Genomic DNA, 13,555 nt, shown 5'->3' with positions numbered 1-13,555 from the left:
TTTAGTTGGGGATGTCCAAGAAGTTTGTAGTAAAGGCCCTGTTTCCCGGGGCTGAAGTCCAGTAGGTGGGAGTGAAAGTTTGCACGGGTCAGGCGCCGGGACTGGGAGGGAGAGAAAACCCGGGTAACGTTTTCTTAGTTTTTATGTAAAAGAGAGTTTTTGTTCAGCTGGTAAGTATGAAAGTTATCTGTTGCATCACGCACCACTGTCAGTCCACTTTAGAGGTGGCAAATGGTGGAGGGAGAAAAACAAGACAATATTTGTACTTTGAAGGCTGTTGCTGGGTCTATATAAGCTTTTGCTTTCGTCTAAGAGGGTATACACACGTTCGAAAATTAAACGTTTCCTTATGGACGGCCTAAAAAATAAATTTTTGTTTACGTCTATAAGAAGGTGCATGTACGTTTGTTTACGTCTAAGAAGGTGCGTGTACGTTTGTTTACGTCTAAGAAGGTGCATGTACGTTTGTTTACGTCTACGTTTGTACATGTACGGTCTATGAAACTATCGTTCCGGTTAAGAAGTCACACTTACCTGATGGTGTTGTCGCTAACACCGTTGTGACGTCAATGATAGTACCGGAAGTGACGTTTGTCCAGAAGACCTGGTGGCTCCTTACTATGGTAGCCCTGGGAGGGGCAGAGCAGGCGATATTAGGTTAAATATTGAACTGTTCGTTTGTTGTTGGATGCTCGAGTGTTCAGCAAAAAAAACCCCATTTCAGTAAAAGCGGGACACTTCGTCTTCGACTGCTTCCACGAGAATCAAATCGAAAAAATTCAGACTGTATTTCTTACTAGTTCATATTAGAATAGTTACTAGTTTTACTTATCGTCATTGTCATCCTGTGTTGTATTTTTACTTTTCTATATAGAATTTCATGTTCAAATTGCCAAATTAAGTTTTGTTTGAGCTTTTCAAACTAGAAAATGAAGTCGACTACGTACGTATACATATTCATGAAAAGACGAGCCAAAGCTCAAGGGAATTACAGTATATAGCTTTGCTCGTAATAGAAACACTCTTACATAATTATGTAGGCGATATACAATTGTTCTCTTTTGGTCATACATACATAATTTATTATCTGCCACATGAAATATCCCTTTGCAAGGCCAATCGGTGCGTCACTACGAAGCAACAGGGCAAATCACCGTGTGAAGTCAAAAGTACAAAACTCAGGAATAAAAGCGGCATACGGTTTGAAACTTCGTGTAGCCTCCAAAATGCCATCTCATGGCAGATAAGGATATGGCTTATGATCTGTGTTTATTTTTGCAACATTTAGTTATCTTTTTCTAATATTATTATTTTTTAATTAGGGCAATGTAATGAGGACGAAGCAGGTCCTTTCAACAAAGTTGCCTGTGCCCCTCCATAACGGCTGTAGGAATAAGCGAACCGTATAAAAGACAGAAGTAAACTGACTTGAAGACCACATTCCCCACCCCGGGGCTGGGTGGTATCCACTCGAACATGGCGGCGCTCTTGTCGGTGCGGTCGCTATGGGTAACGGAGTCCCCGGATGTGTTGCAGGTCACGTGATGGAACCCCTGCGGCGGGGTGACGAACGTCCCCACAGACCTGCCGGTGTCCTCACGCCGGGCCTGCAGCAGGAGGCCTTTAAACTCCCCGCCTGACACGCTCACTGGAACATGGGGGGAATTATATATGTTAAACACAAAAAACTACATCATATAGCAATGAAACGTTTTTCGTTATAGGCGTCCTTTTCCCTTGGGGGTATTCTACGCATGGAGATTCACAGAGATGCTTGTAATGGTACATGCCGACACAAACACAGCAGGCACAGTATGTCGTTCTTATCATCTGTGATGGTAATAACCATACTTCAATATGCTGAACTTTCTCTACTTTCTTAAGTTATCTAACGTAGGTGTCGCAGGTTTATACAAGTGTAGATACTTCTTCCAGGTACATGAGTGATGTTGACGGAACTGTCTACTTGATATAAGGGTGCCATGTTCTAACGGTACTACGTATAGGTATAGCTGGTGTGTAGGTAGTTATAGCAGGTATTAAATCGTACTACGTACCTGACACAGATACACCATGTGTATAGGTAGTTGTAGCTGATACCAATGGTACTACGCACTGACATAGGTACCCCGGTGTGTAGGTAGTTATAGCAGGTACTACTGGTACTACGTACCTGACACAGGTACCCCTGGTGTGTTGGTAGTTATAGTAGGTACTAAAAGTACTACGTACCTGACACAGGTACCCCCGGTGTGTAGGTAGCTGTCCCAGGTACCAGCGTGTACGGCGAGGCGACAGTGGAGGCGTTAGCTCCGTGGTGATCAGGCATCATGGCCAGGCACTGTTCCGTGGGCGCGCCGGTCGGGTACCCGGCACAGGGGGACAGGCCCGTCCAGACTGTCACTAACACCAGAACCGGTCCCCACATCGTGGACGCAGGTGTTTCGGAAACTATAAAACAGTTAAGCTTCTTGTAGCACGGTTTGTTGATATAGTGGCACCGTAGTTACGTAAGATCCCTCTTTCAACCTCCTTGGAAAAACATAACATTGAACCTTTTCACACGCTATACAGTTAAAGGCCGAGGAGATCTCAATCCAGGTTTTACATGTTCATCAGAACTCACTCCACTGCGATGCGGTAACGGTGCTTCTAGCGTGGGGAGAACCAGAGGTTAACAAACGTTTAGAATTTTGGTACAGGAGAAATGTGTTCCCGTTGTGGGCTGAGTTGTGCGTGATCTATCCAGATGATGAAGTTTGGGTGTGTACCGTCACACCCTCCACTGGCTGTCAACAGGACGGTGTCTGCTTCAGAACAATGGCAGGAGGGCGTCGCTATGTTAAACCTCCATTTAATATTCACATGGACAGAGATGGCATGTTGGCAATCCAGCATGTAGATACGAGGGGTTTATTACGTCCATCTGAATGGAAGTTCGTGTGTGTGTGAATTTTCCAGATATTTGTGGTCAGCAGGAGCTTCCGATGTTTGTACCTTTCGTCCTGAACATACTATGGTCTTGACGCCTTGCTGGCAGACAGCTCTTTATGTAGTGTAGGTTTGGGCTCCTATAGCTATCAGCTTATCATTATACTTGTATCCGTAGTTCCATGCAAAAGCAAACACACATAATGGTATACTTAGTGCTCGACTATCACCAGGAAAACCAGCCCTCATACAGTACCGACACATAACATAATGCATATATTACCAAAACATAGAAAAAGACGAAGAATTCTCCACGTATTTTTGCAAAGCATCTTCTGTTATTGACGTAGAACGCGATTTTAACTTCATTCTGCATATTTCATCTCAGTAGATTTCATTTCAAAAGCCAGATAGTGCGTGATATTAATCGTGCAGCATTCAGATATACCCTGTAGACTCCTGTCCCTTTGTGACCATATTGCATGTGCACTTGCATGTTATTAAGCCGTGACTAAAGTTGTAAGTTTTATCTACACAAACATTATTTTGACCGGTTGCAGCAAACAGCCACAGACCGCGGCCTTGTGTACAACAGGTGCGCCGCTGAGTCATTATAGCGTCACGCTCCGGTAGTTCTGAGCGCTCAGTACGACACGCGCTGCCCTGGAGTAACTCCAATTAGTTAATGGCCTGCTCTATGTTGCTAATGATAGGCTAATGGTATGGTTCAGCGCACTCATGGAGACTTGTTCGTGTGGTCGTAATGAGATGGTCGCCAGTTAGATATCAGCAGGCTACAGTTGGCGTGTGTATAGCTGTGTATTTTCTGTGTGTGTGTTTGTATGTAATCATATGAATGTGCGTTTGTGGGTGTGATTTGCGTGCAAATGTATGTGAGTGTGTGTCTGTGAGCGTATTTACATGTGATCGTGTATACGTACATATTTATGTATGTGTGTGTGTGTGTACTTGTGTGTATTTGTTTTGCTTGTGTGTGTGTGTGTATTTTTGTGTAATTATTTTGGTTGTATGTGTGTGTGTGTGTGTGTGTGTGTGTGTATGTGTATATACATGCGTTTGTATTGTATGTGCGTGTGTATGTGTTGTTTGTACGTGTGTTTGTGTGCAAATGTATGTGTGTGCGTGCATGTTTCTTGGTGTATATATCTATTATCACATCTATGGGCGTGTCTATTTACATGCGTTTGGGTGTCTATATGATTTTGCGTCCGTTTATGTTTTTGTGTGTGTTTGTGTTGTAAGCGCCGTACACCTAAAGTGTTGCTTTTTTTTCTCCTGTGAGGCTGGCAGGTTTGCAAAGCAGTTTGGGTAAGGGAGTGAAGTATGCCATTTCTAGTTGACGTGTTTCACGTTGTATGACCAGATGGATGGTTACTTGTTTTGTTCCAGCGTTGCCCTACAAATCCCCGTTAGCGCGCATGTGTTGTTATGAAGATATTGGCGTCAGTTTTGAGTCTATGTCACATTACAACGGACTACTGCTGATAACTAATACTACTGAACAATATACTTAACGAGCAGTCCTGTGCTGAAAACTAAAGGTAAAACATTCAGAGTCAGACAAAGTTGAGTTTTCCCCACTTATCTCTCTTTTAATCACCACAGCTTAGATTACATTGTAATTCTCGAGCTAAACATGTGAAACATAATGAAAGCACACAACCCAATAGACATTACCTCGCATAGCAGAGCAAAGTATTCCACACCGATATTTTCTAAACATTCCATCATAATGTTACTATTACATTTATTGCATATTTGCTTTTTGTGTACGAGTCACGCTTCTAGTACGCTTCCTGTCTTCAAAGCTACAACAGATTAAAAGCACTAAGTACGTTTAAACACAACGCATTATGAATTTAAGATAATTGTATTAGCGTCTACCTCACAGATAATGATTCGACCAACTACAATATATGAAATATACGTTATTTTGAGGTCTGTCTTACAGGCTAACTTACAGCTAATGTATTTATTGTAGGGTAAGTGTAAAGCTAGCCATTTTCCCTTTTACTCCATTAAGTTAACTTAACCATAACACCCTTGATAAGCAGTATATCTTATATTAAAGAGAAAATGAAAGTTTTTTTTATCGTAACAGAGAAAGAAAAAAAATCACCGCGACTGATCATCATACTCCTCTACACATCTTGTGCCTGATTCCTTCTCCTCCTCCACATCTCTCCTAGTTCACTCCTCCTTCTCTTCCCTCTCCACATCTCCCCACCTCAGTCTGAATCTTATTCCACATCTCTCCCAGTTTACTCCTTCTTCTCTTCCTTCTCCACATCTCCCCATCTCAGTCTGAATCCTCCTTTATAGCTCTCTCAGCCCACTCCTACCTCTCCTCTGTATCTCCCTAAACTAGCTTACTCCTTCTTTTCTTACTCTCCTACATCCCTAAACTCCTTTTTACTTCTCTCCCTCTCCCTCAGATCAATCTGGCTCTCCTCGCATTTCCATAAGCTCACTCCTTCTCTTCATATTTCCCTACATCTCTCTCAGCTTACTCCTACCTCTACTCTGTATCTCGTTAAACTAGCCCACTCCTTCTTCCCCTACTCTCCTACATCCCTTAACTCCTTCTTTCTTCTCTCCCTCAGCTCAATTAATCTGACTCTCCTCTGCATCTCCATAAGCTCACTCCTTCTCTTGATATTTCCCTACATCTTCTCCAGCTCACTCCTCCACCTCCTCCCCTGCATCTCTCTCGGCTCACTCCTCCTGCTCCGCGTCCTCCAGCTCTTCCTCGATCTTTCTCACTTCCTCCAAGACCTCCTCGATGTCTTCGATCATCTCCTCTTCATCCTTCTCGGCTTCTGATCCGATTTCGCGAGCTGGAGGTTTAAGTGGGAAGGAGAATTGTTTGGTTTGATGTTGTTCGGATCACATTTGCTGCAATCAAACTAATTTTCTTCAACCTTCATTAGAAACCATAACGCTAATGTATCAATACTTTCATAAATATTAAAAAGCTACAAACACAATGAGTCTAATAATGAGCTTATTAGGAAAATAAGTTAAAAAGAACATAGGAAAAAGAAAAAACAATTGAATTTTCAAATAAACAACTGTATTTGTACGCCCTTCCTACCAAGTGCACTACACTGAACGGGCCAGAATACTTCGGCCACCAAGTTACGGAAGATAAAATCCTTGACCGAATATCGACACACAGAAATTAGTAAGTGACAACAACACAGATGTTGGTTATCATCTCACCTGAGTTTCCCCTGCAGGCAGTTGTATCCCCGGGTCCTGCAGAAGGAATAAAGTACGTTTAAGACTGCCGTCACAGTTCCAAACAAGGGCCCGGGCGGGCTGTTTGTGGAAACGAAAAATAGAGATGCATACGTAAAAATGTACACAAATAATGCTCACGACAGTTCTCTTTATGTCATGTGTAGTTTAGTGTGTTTTATATCATACTTGTCATTTCCGAAAACTGCCCGGTCGGGCCCCGGTTTAGAAATGTGATGTAGGCCTTTATAAAGAACAACAGACTCATTCATTTTAACTTCATTTTCATTTTATTCATTTTAACATTTTCACAGAGCCAGATGAGGAGTAGGTAGGACTAGAGACAACCTACTGAAATGGGGACGGGTGAACTCAGCTGAGTGTCGTTGTGGCCACCCTACCCAAACTATGGGACACATTACAAAGGACTGTGTATTAGGCCCCAACATCTCCAACCAGGACCTACTAGAAGCTAACGAGAAGGCCGTGGCCTGGCTGCAGTACTGGCACGGAACGATAGGATGATGATTTTAACTATTACCTATATAACCATCAAGTCCTACCGTATATCTGTATTCATCCATCTATCTTTCTACATTTCTCTTGTAAAGACTCATTCCGACATGACATTACCAGTTTGACAGACGAAGAACTTCTTGGTGTTGCAGTAATCGTTCTTCCATGTGAAGCCGTTGGAGGCGTCCAGCTGGACGCACTTCTGCCCGCTGCCGGCGGGGTCGGGCTCCGAGGGGCCCCAGTTCTTGTAGAAACAGCTCGTCAGGGACGTCCCGTCAGCCCACTGCCAGCCCGAGTTTCCCTGGGATGGGGTAGAACAATGCATATAACCACAGCACATTCACATTGAACAATACATATTATAACCCCAGAACACTCATATTGAACACCCGGGACATATGGTAACATTCATAGTGAATCCTCAAAACATTCGGTGACTTTTGGTAGAGTTAGAATATTGAATACTGAACTTCCTGAGAGGAGACAAAGAGACGGTGGCCGAAACCTACTTCCTGGAACCTTTGACCTGTCACTAACGTCAAACTTCCCATCAGGTCACGAGGTCTAGGCCTGGAGAGTAACTTTGGTTAGGGGCGTCCCGCCGACTTGAAAATTTGAATGTAGGTCGCGTTTGCAAAAATCCAGACCTCAAGATCGTTAAAGAACCCATCATACCTATCAAAAAGACGGGGACCATCCCAGTGTGAGGGACCAATATAAATCTGTCCGGACATGCAGCTTGCACTGTTCAGTACAAACCTGGTGTGTTACACCATGGAGGCAGTTTACCGGGTATGCAGCTTGCACTGTTCAGTACAAACCTGGTGTGTTACACCATGGAGGCGGTTTACCGGGTATGCAGCTTGCACTGTTCAGTACAAACCTGGTGTGTTACACCATGGAGGCGGTTTACCGGGTATGCAGCTTGCACTGTTCAGTACAAACCTGGTGTGTTACACCATGGAGGCGGTTTACCGGGTATGCAGCTTGCACTGTTCAGTACAAACCTGGTGTGTTACACCATGAGACGGTTTACCAAAAATGAAATACAAAAATGATCTGTATGGCGTGTCTCTTACTGTGCTGTCCTGCAGTCCGACCCAGAAGTTCTCGTTGGGATTGCTGTGTTTGCGGATCGTCTGCTCCACGAAGTCCTGGACTACCTTGCTCTTGATGTCCGCCAGGTGTCCTTTCTGGTTTGTGCGGCAGTACGCCTGCGCGTCCTGCGCAGTGACGGCCATGCCGACCACGTGGAAGTGGGTGTGGGTGGTGTCGCCTTGTACCTCGCCCTGTCCTTCAGATGCTGGGGATGATAGGATATGATAAAGAAGAGGCCACGTCAAATAAAAGCCTATATACCAGTCAACCAAGAAACTGCGGCACGTACAGATGCAGATTGCGGTGGTCAATAGGCCACATTTGTCGCATGAACCTCGACAACCTACCGAAACCTGCTCTGCCATGGACTCCGCAGGGGAAGAGAGCAAGAGGAAGGCCGAAGCAGAACGGGAGACGCTGCGTCAAGAACGAGGTAAAGAGGAGAGGCTCCCAGAATTGCGGCGGACAGACAAAGATGGGCGAACTTCCTGAAGCCTCACGTATCGAAGAGGATTGATGAGTGATATAAGGAGAGACAGTTAAGAAAAAGTTTACATTATCATTCGTGTAGCCTCTTTTTACAATGATATTCATCACTGTTTTATTGTCACATGTATGTCTCGTGTATTTCCACCATGTGCTTTCTAGCAGCCTCGGGCATGAACGTACTTCAGTGATGCAACAATAAGACGGTTTGGTATAGGACCATGTGCAAATGAACGCGTTAAGACATGTGTTACATGACGCAAGAATAAGACGTACCCGGTTTGGTATAGAACCATGTGCAAATGAAGGCGTTAAGACATGTGTTACATGACGCAAGAATAAGACGTACCCGGTTTGGTATAGAACCATGTGCAAATGAACGCGTTAAGACATGTGTTACGTGACGCAAGAATAAGACGTACCCGGTATGGTGTAGAACCTAAGCTCCACCAGCCACGGCTGCCAGCCCTGCGGGGTCCTGGTGACCGTGAAGCGCCAGTAGCGGCCGGTCCCGGAGAACCCGCCGAACAGCTGCGGCTGGTTCGTGCCCGGCCGGACGCCCGAGGTGGAGTACACGGGCTGCCACGTCACCTTGTCGGCAGACGTCTCCAGCTTGAAGGCGGTGACGTCATGCGTGGTGTCCCCGTAGTTGGTGACCTGGATGGCGGATATAAGTATTATACATAATAACTCTACATATGTATATGAGAGAAAGGCCAGTATAAATGAAGAGTTATTCCTTATGCAATAATACTAGTCTTAACCTCCTCGTCTTTGTCAATTGTATCATTACCGTTTCCCATGTGATAGAAGACACATGTAACACCTGTGCCATAGCTGTAGATTGTAGACATACTTGTTTCAACTGTGCTGTTTTCCCTGTGCTGGCAAAGTGTACTCTAACTCATGCGATAGGAGACACATGTACCTATCACTACCTGTGTAATAGTTCTAGATTGTAGAAATATTGGTCCTATTGCACTTAACAAATGTACTTTTACTCCATGTGACAGTGGTCACTGGTACTTTGTTTTACTCCCTGTACAATAGCTACAGATTATAAAGATACTTTTTTTTACAAATGTACTATTTGTTTTAATAATAAAGCCATGAAAAAAAGACCTGGATGGCGGACAGGGTGTAGACCCGCTGGAAGTCGAAGATGATCCACCAGTTGTTGTGGTTCCTGGGCAGGTTCTGCGGGTTCCAGAAGGTTCCCGCGTTCCCGTCCACGGCCTTCTCTGGCCCGTTCTGTGCACCAGCCGTGCCGGCGCCGCTGATGCCGCTGGTCGGGACGGTCACGGCTTCGTGATTCGGCCTTCCTGGGGGTACACATGGCGGACAGAACTTTGATTTGTTTTATGTGATTAAGAATGTTCTTTGTCTTATTAAAATGTCGTCCAATCAGACTTAAACGTCTTCAGTTACGTCGCCTTTAAATTTTACATAAGGCCAGTCAGACGAGCATGTGTCTGATAGATGTAGCTGTTAGTTTGTAATCCGTGGTGCAGCGTCTCTACAGTTGGCCTTGCCATATATATAATTCTTGCTTAAAGTGGCTTTATCTATGGTATGATAGGGACTTTTAATGTCAAGTTCAAGGTAGTTCCTTAGCCTTGTTGAGGCCGTAGGGGTTGTAGGTCGTTATACACTCTTTCTAGGGCACGGTATTGAAAGGCAGAACCCAACCCTTCTACTGACTTTTACCTCTCCAACCGAAGTCAGGTACCCATTTTTACACCTGGGCGAAGTGATGAAAGTCGTATCAAGCGCCTTTCCCAGGGGCACAACTTCGGCGGCATGTCATGGGACCTAGGACTTCTAGGTTCTTTGCCTTACACCCTAACCATTACACCAGCACAAAACCCCTTAATGACTTTAATACTTTCACTGTTCTTACCTTCGACTCCGCAGAACCTGACCTTGACGAGCCATGGCTGCCAGCCCGTTGCCGTCCTGGTGGCCGTGAAGCGCCAGTACCGACCGGTGCCGTAGAACCCCATGAACGACTGCATGTCCTTCGTTCCCGGGCGCACGCTGCCGGTGGAGAACACCTGCGTCCAGGTGGAGCCGTCGTCTGACGTCTCCAGCTTGAAGGCGGTGACGTCATGCGTGGTGTCTCCGTAGTTCTTGATCTTGAAGCCGGAGAAGGTGTAGATCTTCTGCATGTCCCAGCGGATCCACCAGTTGTTGTAGTTCCTGTGCAGGATATAGGAGAATTCTTTCTTTTACACAACCAGCAGGGACTGAAATTGCTCACCTTTCGATGTCTCTCAGACCCACATCGGCTACATATAGCGGTGAGAAGCAGAACTCCTGTTAGAAGCTCTGAGGAAGGTGTCTGACAGACATCGAAGAAAAAAGAATTTTCCTATATCCTATATTCTACCAACCCGGTAAACTATCATCGGAAGTACCTGGGCAGGTCCTGCGGGTTCCATGTGATGCCGGTCCCGCCGAACACCGTCTCCGGCCCGTAGTTAGGTGCGGTCCGCCCCGCTCCGGTCACACTGCCGCGCGGCAGGTTGTGCGTCAGGCACGAACCTGACAAAAACAACACGTGGGCAGGATTTGGTCTGCTTTGGTCTCATATTCTGTCTACACGTGACTTCTATGACACCTTACAACTTATATCATTAGTACTAAAGATAATGAATGTGTAACTCAACAAAGCAATTTCCAATTGCCTAGTAATAAAAGCCTTTGAGGATGATATTTTAAAGATTTTTGGCCTATTTGGCGTTTTCTCGCAATCGTTAGGCTATCAACTTTCAACACTAAGAAAAGTGAATATACAACCGTTTTGTACAGCTGAAGCACAGTAGTGACGTATGAGGGTCTGCATGCCTTTTTACGTTAAGCGTTACGAGCCATTTTAATTCACCGTTAATCGTTACCGACCCGCTCTAATTCAACGTTAATCGTTATCGGTATATTCTTCGTGAAGCGTTATTGGTCGTTTTATTTCAACGTGAATCGTTATTTGTTATCCCGAATTCACTGTTAAGCGTTACCAAGAAATTCTTCGTAACCCGTTATACCCACGAAGTCAAATGCCAGATAGAACCCCTGAAAATGCAAGAAATGGCATTTCAAAGGGCCCGGATTTTAAAATTTCTCTAAGCCTCCCGGCCTTCGGCTCTGGACATAGTAAAATATGTTGCGGAAGAGTTGCCCTCAAAAACTTTATCATTCATACAGATTTCAGTGTCAAACTTTCGGGTAAAAAGCACTCCTAGAATGCAGAAAATTAGGTTTCTCCGGACCTCCCTTGCGACGACTTGCGCCTTTGCCGCTCACGACGATATGGCGAAAATATGTTAGGGGCGTGAGTCATCGCCCAAATAAACCTTTTCTCTCTAATTAAATGTCATTTAATTTAGCTTCGTCTTACAGCAAAATTTGTCCTTCAAAATACAGTAAATGGCATTTCAGACGGTCCAGATTTTAAAATATCCCCGGACTTATATTGCAACGTCTCGTGCCTTCCGAGCTCGAAATGGTAAAAATATGTCGGGGGCTCTGGGAGTGGAAGTCAAAGATATAACCATGTGTAATTTGATGAAAATGTCAAAATCAACCTAGCTTAGTCTGTCGGCAAAATTTGCCGAAAATGCAGGAAATAGCATTTAAGAGAGTATTTATTTTTAAATTTTCCCGGGGGAGCATACCCCCGGACCCCCTGGGATGCGTCGCGCCTTCTTCCATGTACTGGAACAATATAGTTCAATCCCCCCATAAGAAATTTGCTGCCGCCGTCTCTGTGGTGTACTGGAAACTCTGCCTCCGTCAATTTACAGATGTCATGGACATTGTCCCTGTCATTCCTCTGGTTTCTGGGCTTCATTTTTCTTCTCACAATGTCATTAGTCGGGTATTTTCACCCATTGATATAACTACTCTAGCGTTGTACGAATAGGAATGCACGTCAATGTTACTGTTATGCTTTGTAACTCCTTCTGAATTTACCGTTAAGCGTTACTGGGCCTCCTGAATTTACCGTTAAGCGTTATCGGACCTCCTGAATTCACCGTTAAGCGTTACCAAGACCCCCCATGCAGACCCTCACGTATATAGATGTGCGCACGAAGCCCTAATAGTCATTTAAGTCCAGACATGAGGTGCTTCTTACCTTCCGGAATACAGGCATTCTCCTCACCAGGGCCTGGAAAAACAGTTGGCAATAGATGACCGTGCACGTGAAACTACAAATATACATCTGTATACTTCTAATCACAGTTCTAAGTGTTGACCTCAGTCAATGTTTATCTGTGCAGAGAATGAGTTAAACTTTAACTTTTAACCAAAAACATTGGACCCCGAATTTTCACGGAGCAACTAGATTATTTGTCAAGAAATGAGGAATGAGCAGACTTTCTGCAACTTTTGACCACTGCTTACCGAGTCACGTGTTCTATCTGCATAACGTGACGTTACAGGGGCAGTGGATTGGTCAGTTAAAAATTTGGGGTGATTCCATTTTTTGGTTGGAAGTTATAGTATAACTCTAATCTATTTTCAAATCTATTTCTGAAATGACGTAACGTCCACTTTCTTTTGAAGTTAAATTTATATTGAGGGAAATATTTTAAAACTGACCGACTTGGCAGATGAAGTACTTCTGGCTGTTGCACTCCACGTCGTCCCACTTGAACCCGGCGTAGCTCCACAGCTGCCCGCAGTCCTGGCGCCCATGCCCGTCGTTCGGCTCGCCCGGAGCCCAGTACGAGAAGTCGCACCCGCTGATGGGCGTGCCGTCAGACCACGTCCACACGCGCTCCACCTGGCAGGGCGGAGCAGAACTGCATCAGTCTCTGAGTGGCTAATGTGGTGTGTGTGGTGTGTGTGTATGTGTGTGTGTGTGTGTGTGTGTGTGTGCACGGTTCGGGGCGCAACAGCAGCCGCTGATGGGCGTGCCGTCAGACCACGTCCACACGCGCTCCACCTGGCAGGGCGGTGCAGAACTGCATCAGTCTCTGTGTGGCTCGTGTGAAAAACTTGGACGGCATTTTTCCGTGTCCACGTTAGGAGTAAGTCATGGCAACGTCTGTCTGTCTGTCTGTCTGTCTCTCTCTCATTCTGTGTGTGTGTGTGTGTGTTTGTGTTTGTGTGTGTGTGTGTGTGTGTGTGTGTGTGTTATGCGATATGTGACTAAGCTGACTGAGTGTGTGTTGGAGGGGTGGATGTATGTCAACGTTGTTGTGCGATATGTCACTAAGTGTGTGTGTGTGTATGTACGTATGTATGTGTGTGTGTTGCGAGC

The 13,555-nt window shown here is 45.1% G+C and overlaps 2 protein-coding genes and 1 long non-coding RNA gene across 3 annotated transcripts in view; 1 reads left to right on the top strand and 2 right to left on the bottom strand.

Moving 5' to 3' along the window:
- LOC118413013 overlaps nucleotides 1–13,555 on the bottom strand; it is a 711,153-nt gene that overhangs the window by 628,333 nt on the left and 69,265 nt on the right. The gene's annotated exons all lie outside the window — the stretch shown is intronic.
- The window catches only part of LOC118414515, a 660,232-nt gene that overhangs the window by 616,819 nt on the left and 29,858 nt on the right, over nucleotides 1–13,555 (top strand). The gene's annotated exons all lie outside the window — the stretch shown is intronic.
- LOC118414490 (C-type mannose receptor 2-like) overlaps nucleotides 5,638–13,555 on the bottom strand; it is a 23,587-nt gene continuing 15,669 nt past the window's right edge. Inside the window, exons 2-6 of the mRNA XM_035818559.1 lie at nucleotides 8,715–8,949; nucleotides 7,788–8,011; nucleotides 6,826–7,009; nucleotides 6,175–6,210; nucleotides 5,638–5,789 (exon numbers count right to left, since the gene is read on the bottom strand). Coding sequence (XP_035674452.1) covers nucleotides 5,668–5,789; nucleotides 6,175–6,210; nucleotides 6,826–7,009; nucleotides 7,788–8,011; nucleotides 8,715–8,949 — 801 coding nt within the window. The 3' untranslated portion in view covers nucleotides 5,638–5,667. The remainder of the gene's footprint in view (nucleotides 5,790–6,174; nucleotides 6,211–6,825; nucleotides 7,010–7,787; nucleotides 8,012–8,714; nucleotides 8,950–13,555) is intronic.

The sequence above is a fragment of the Branchiostoma floridae genome, chromosome 4 (assembly GCF_000003815.2).
Source record: "Branchiostoma floridae strain S238N-H82 chromosome 4, Bfl_VNyyK, whole genome shotgun sequence".
NCBI classification, from domain to species: Eukaryota; Metazoa; Chordata; class Leptocardii; order Amphioxiformes; family Branchiostomatidae; genus Branchiostoma; species Branchiostoma floridae.
This window is presented reverse-complemented; position numbering and strand designations above follow the sequence as displayed.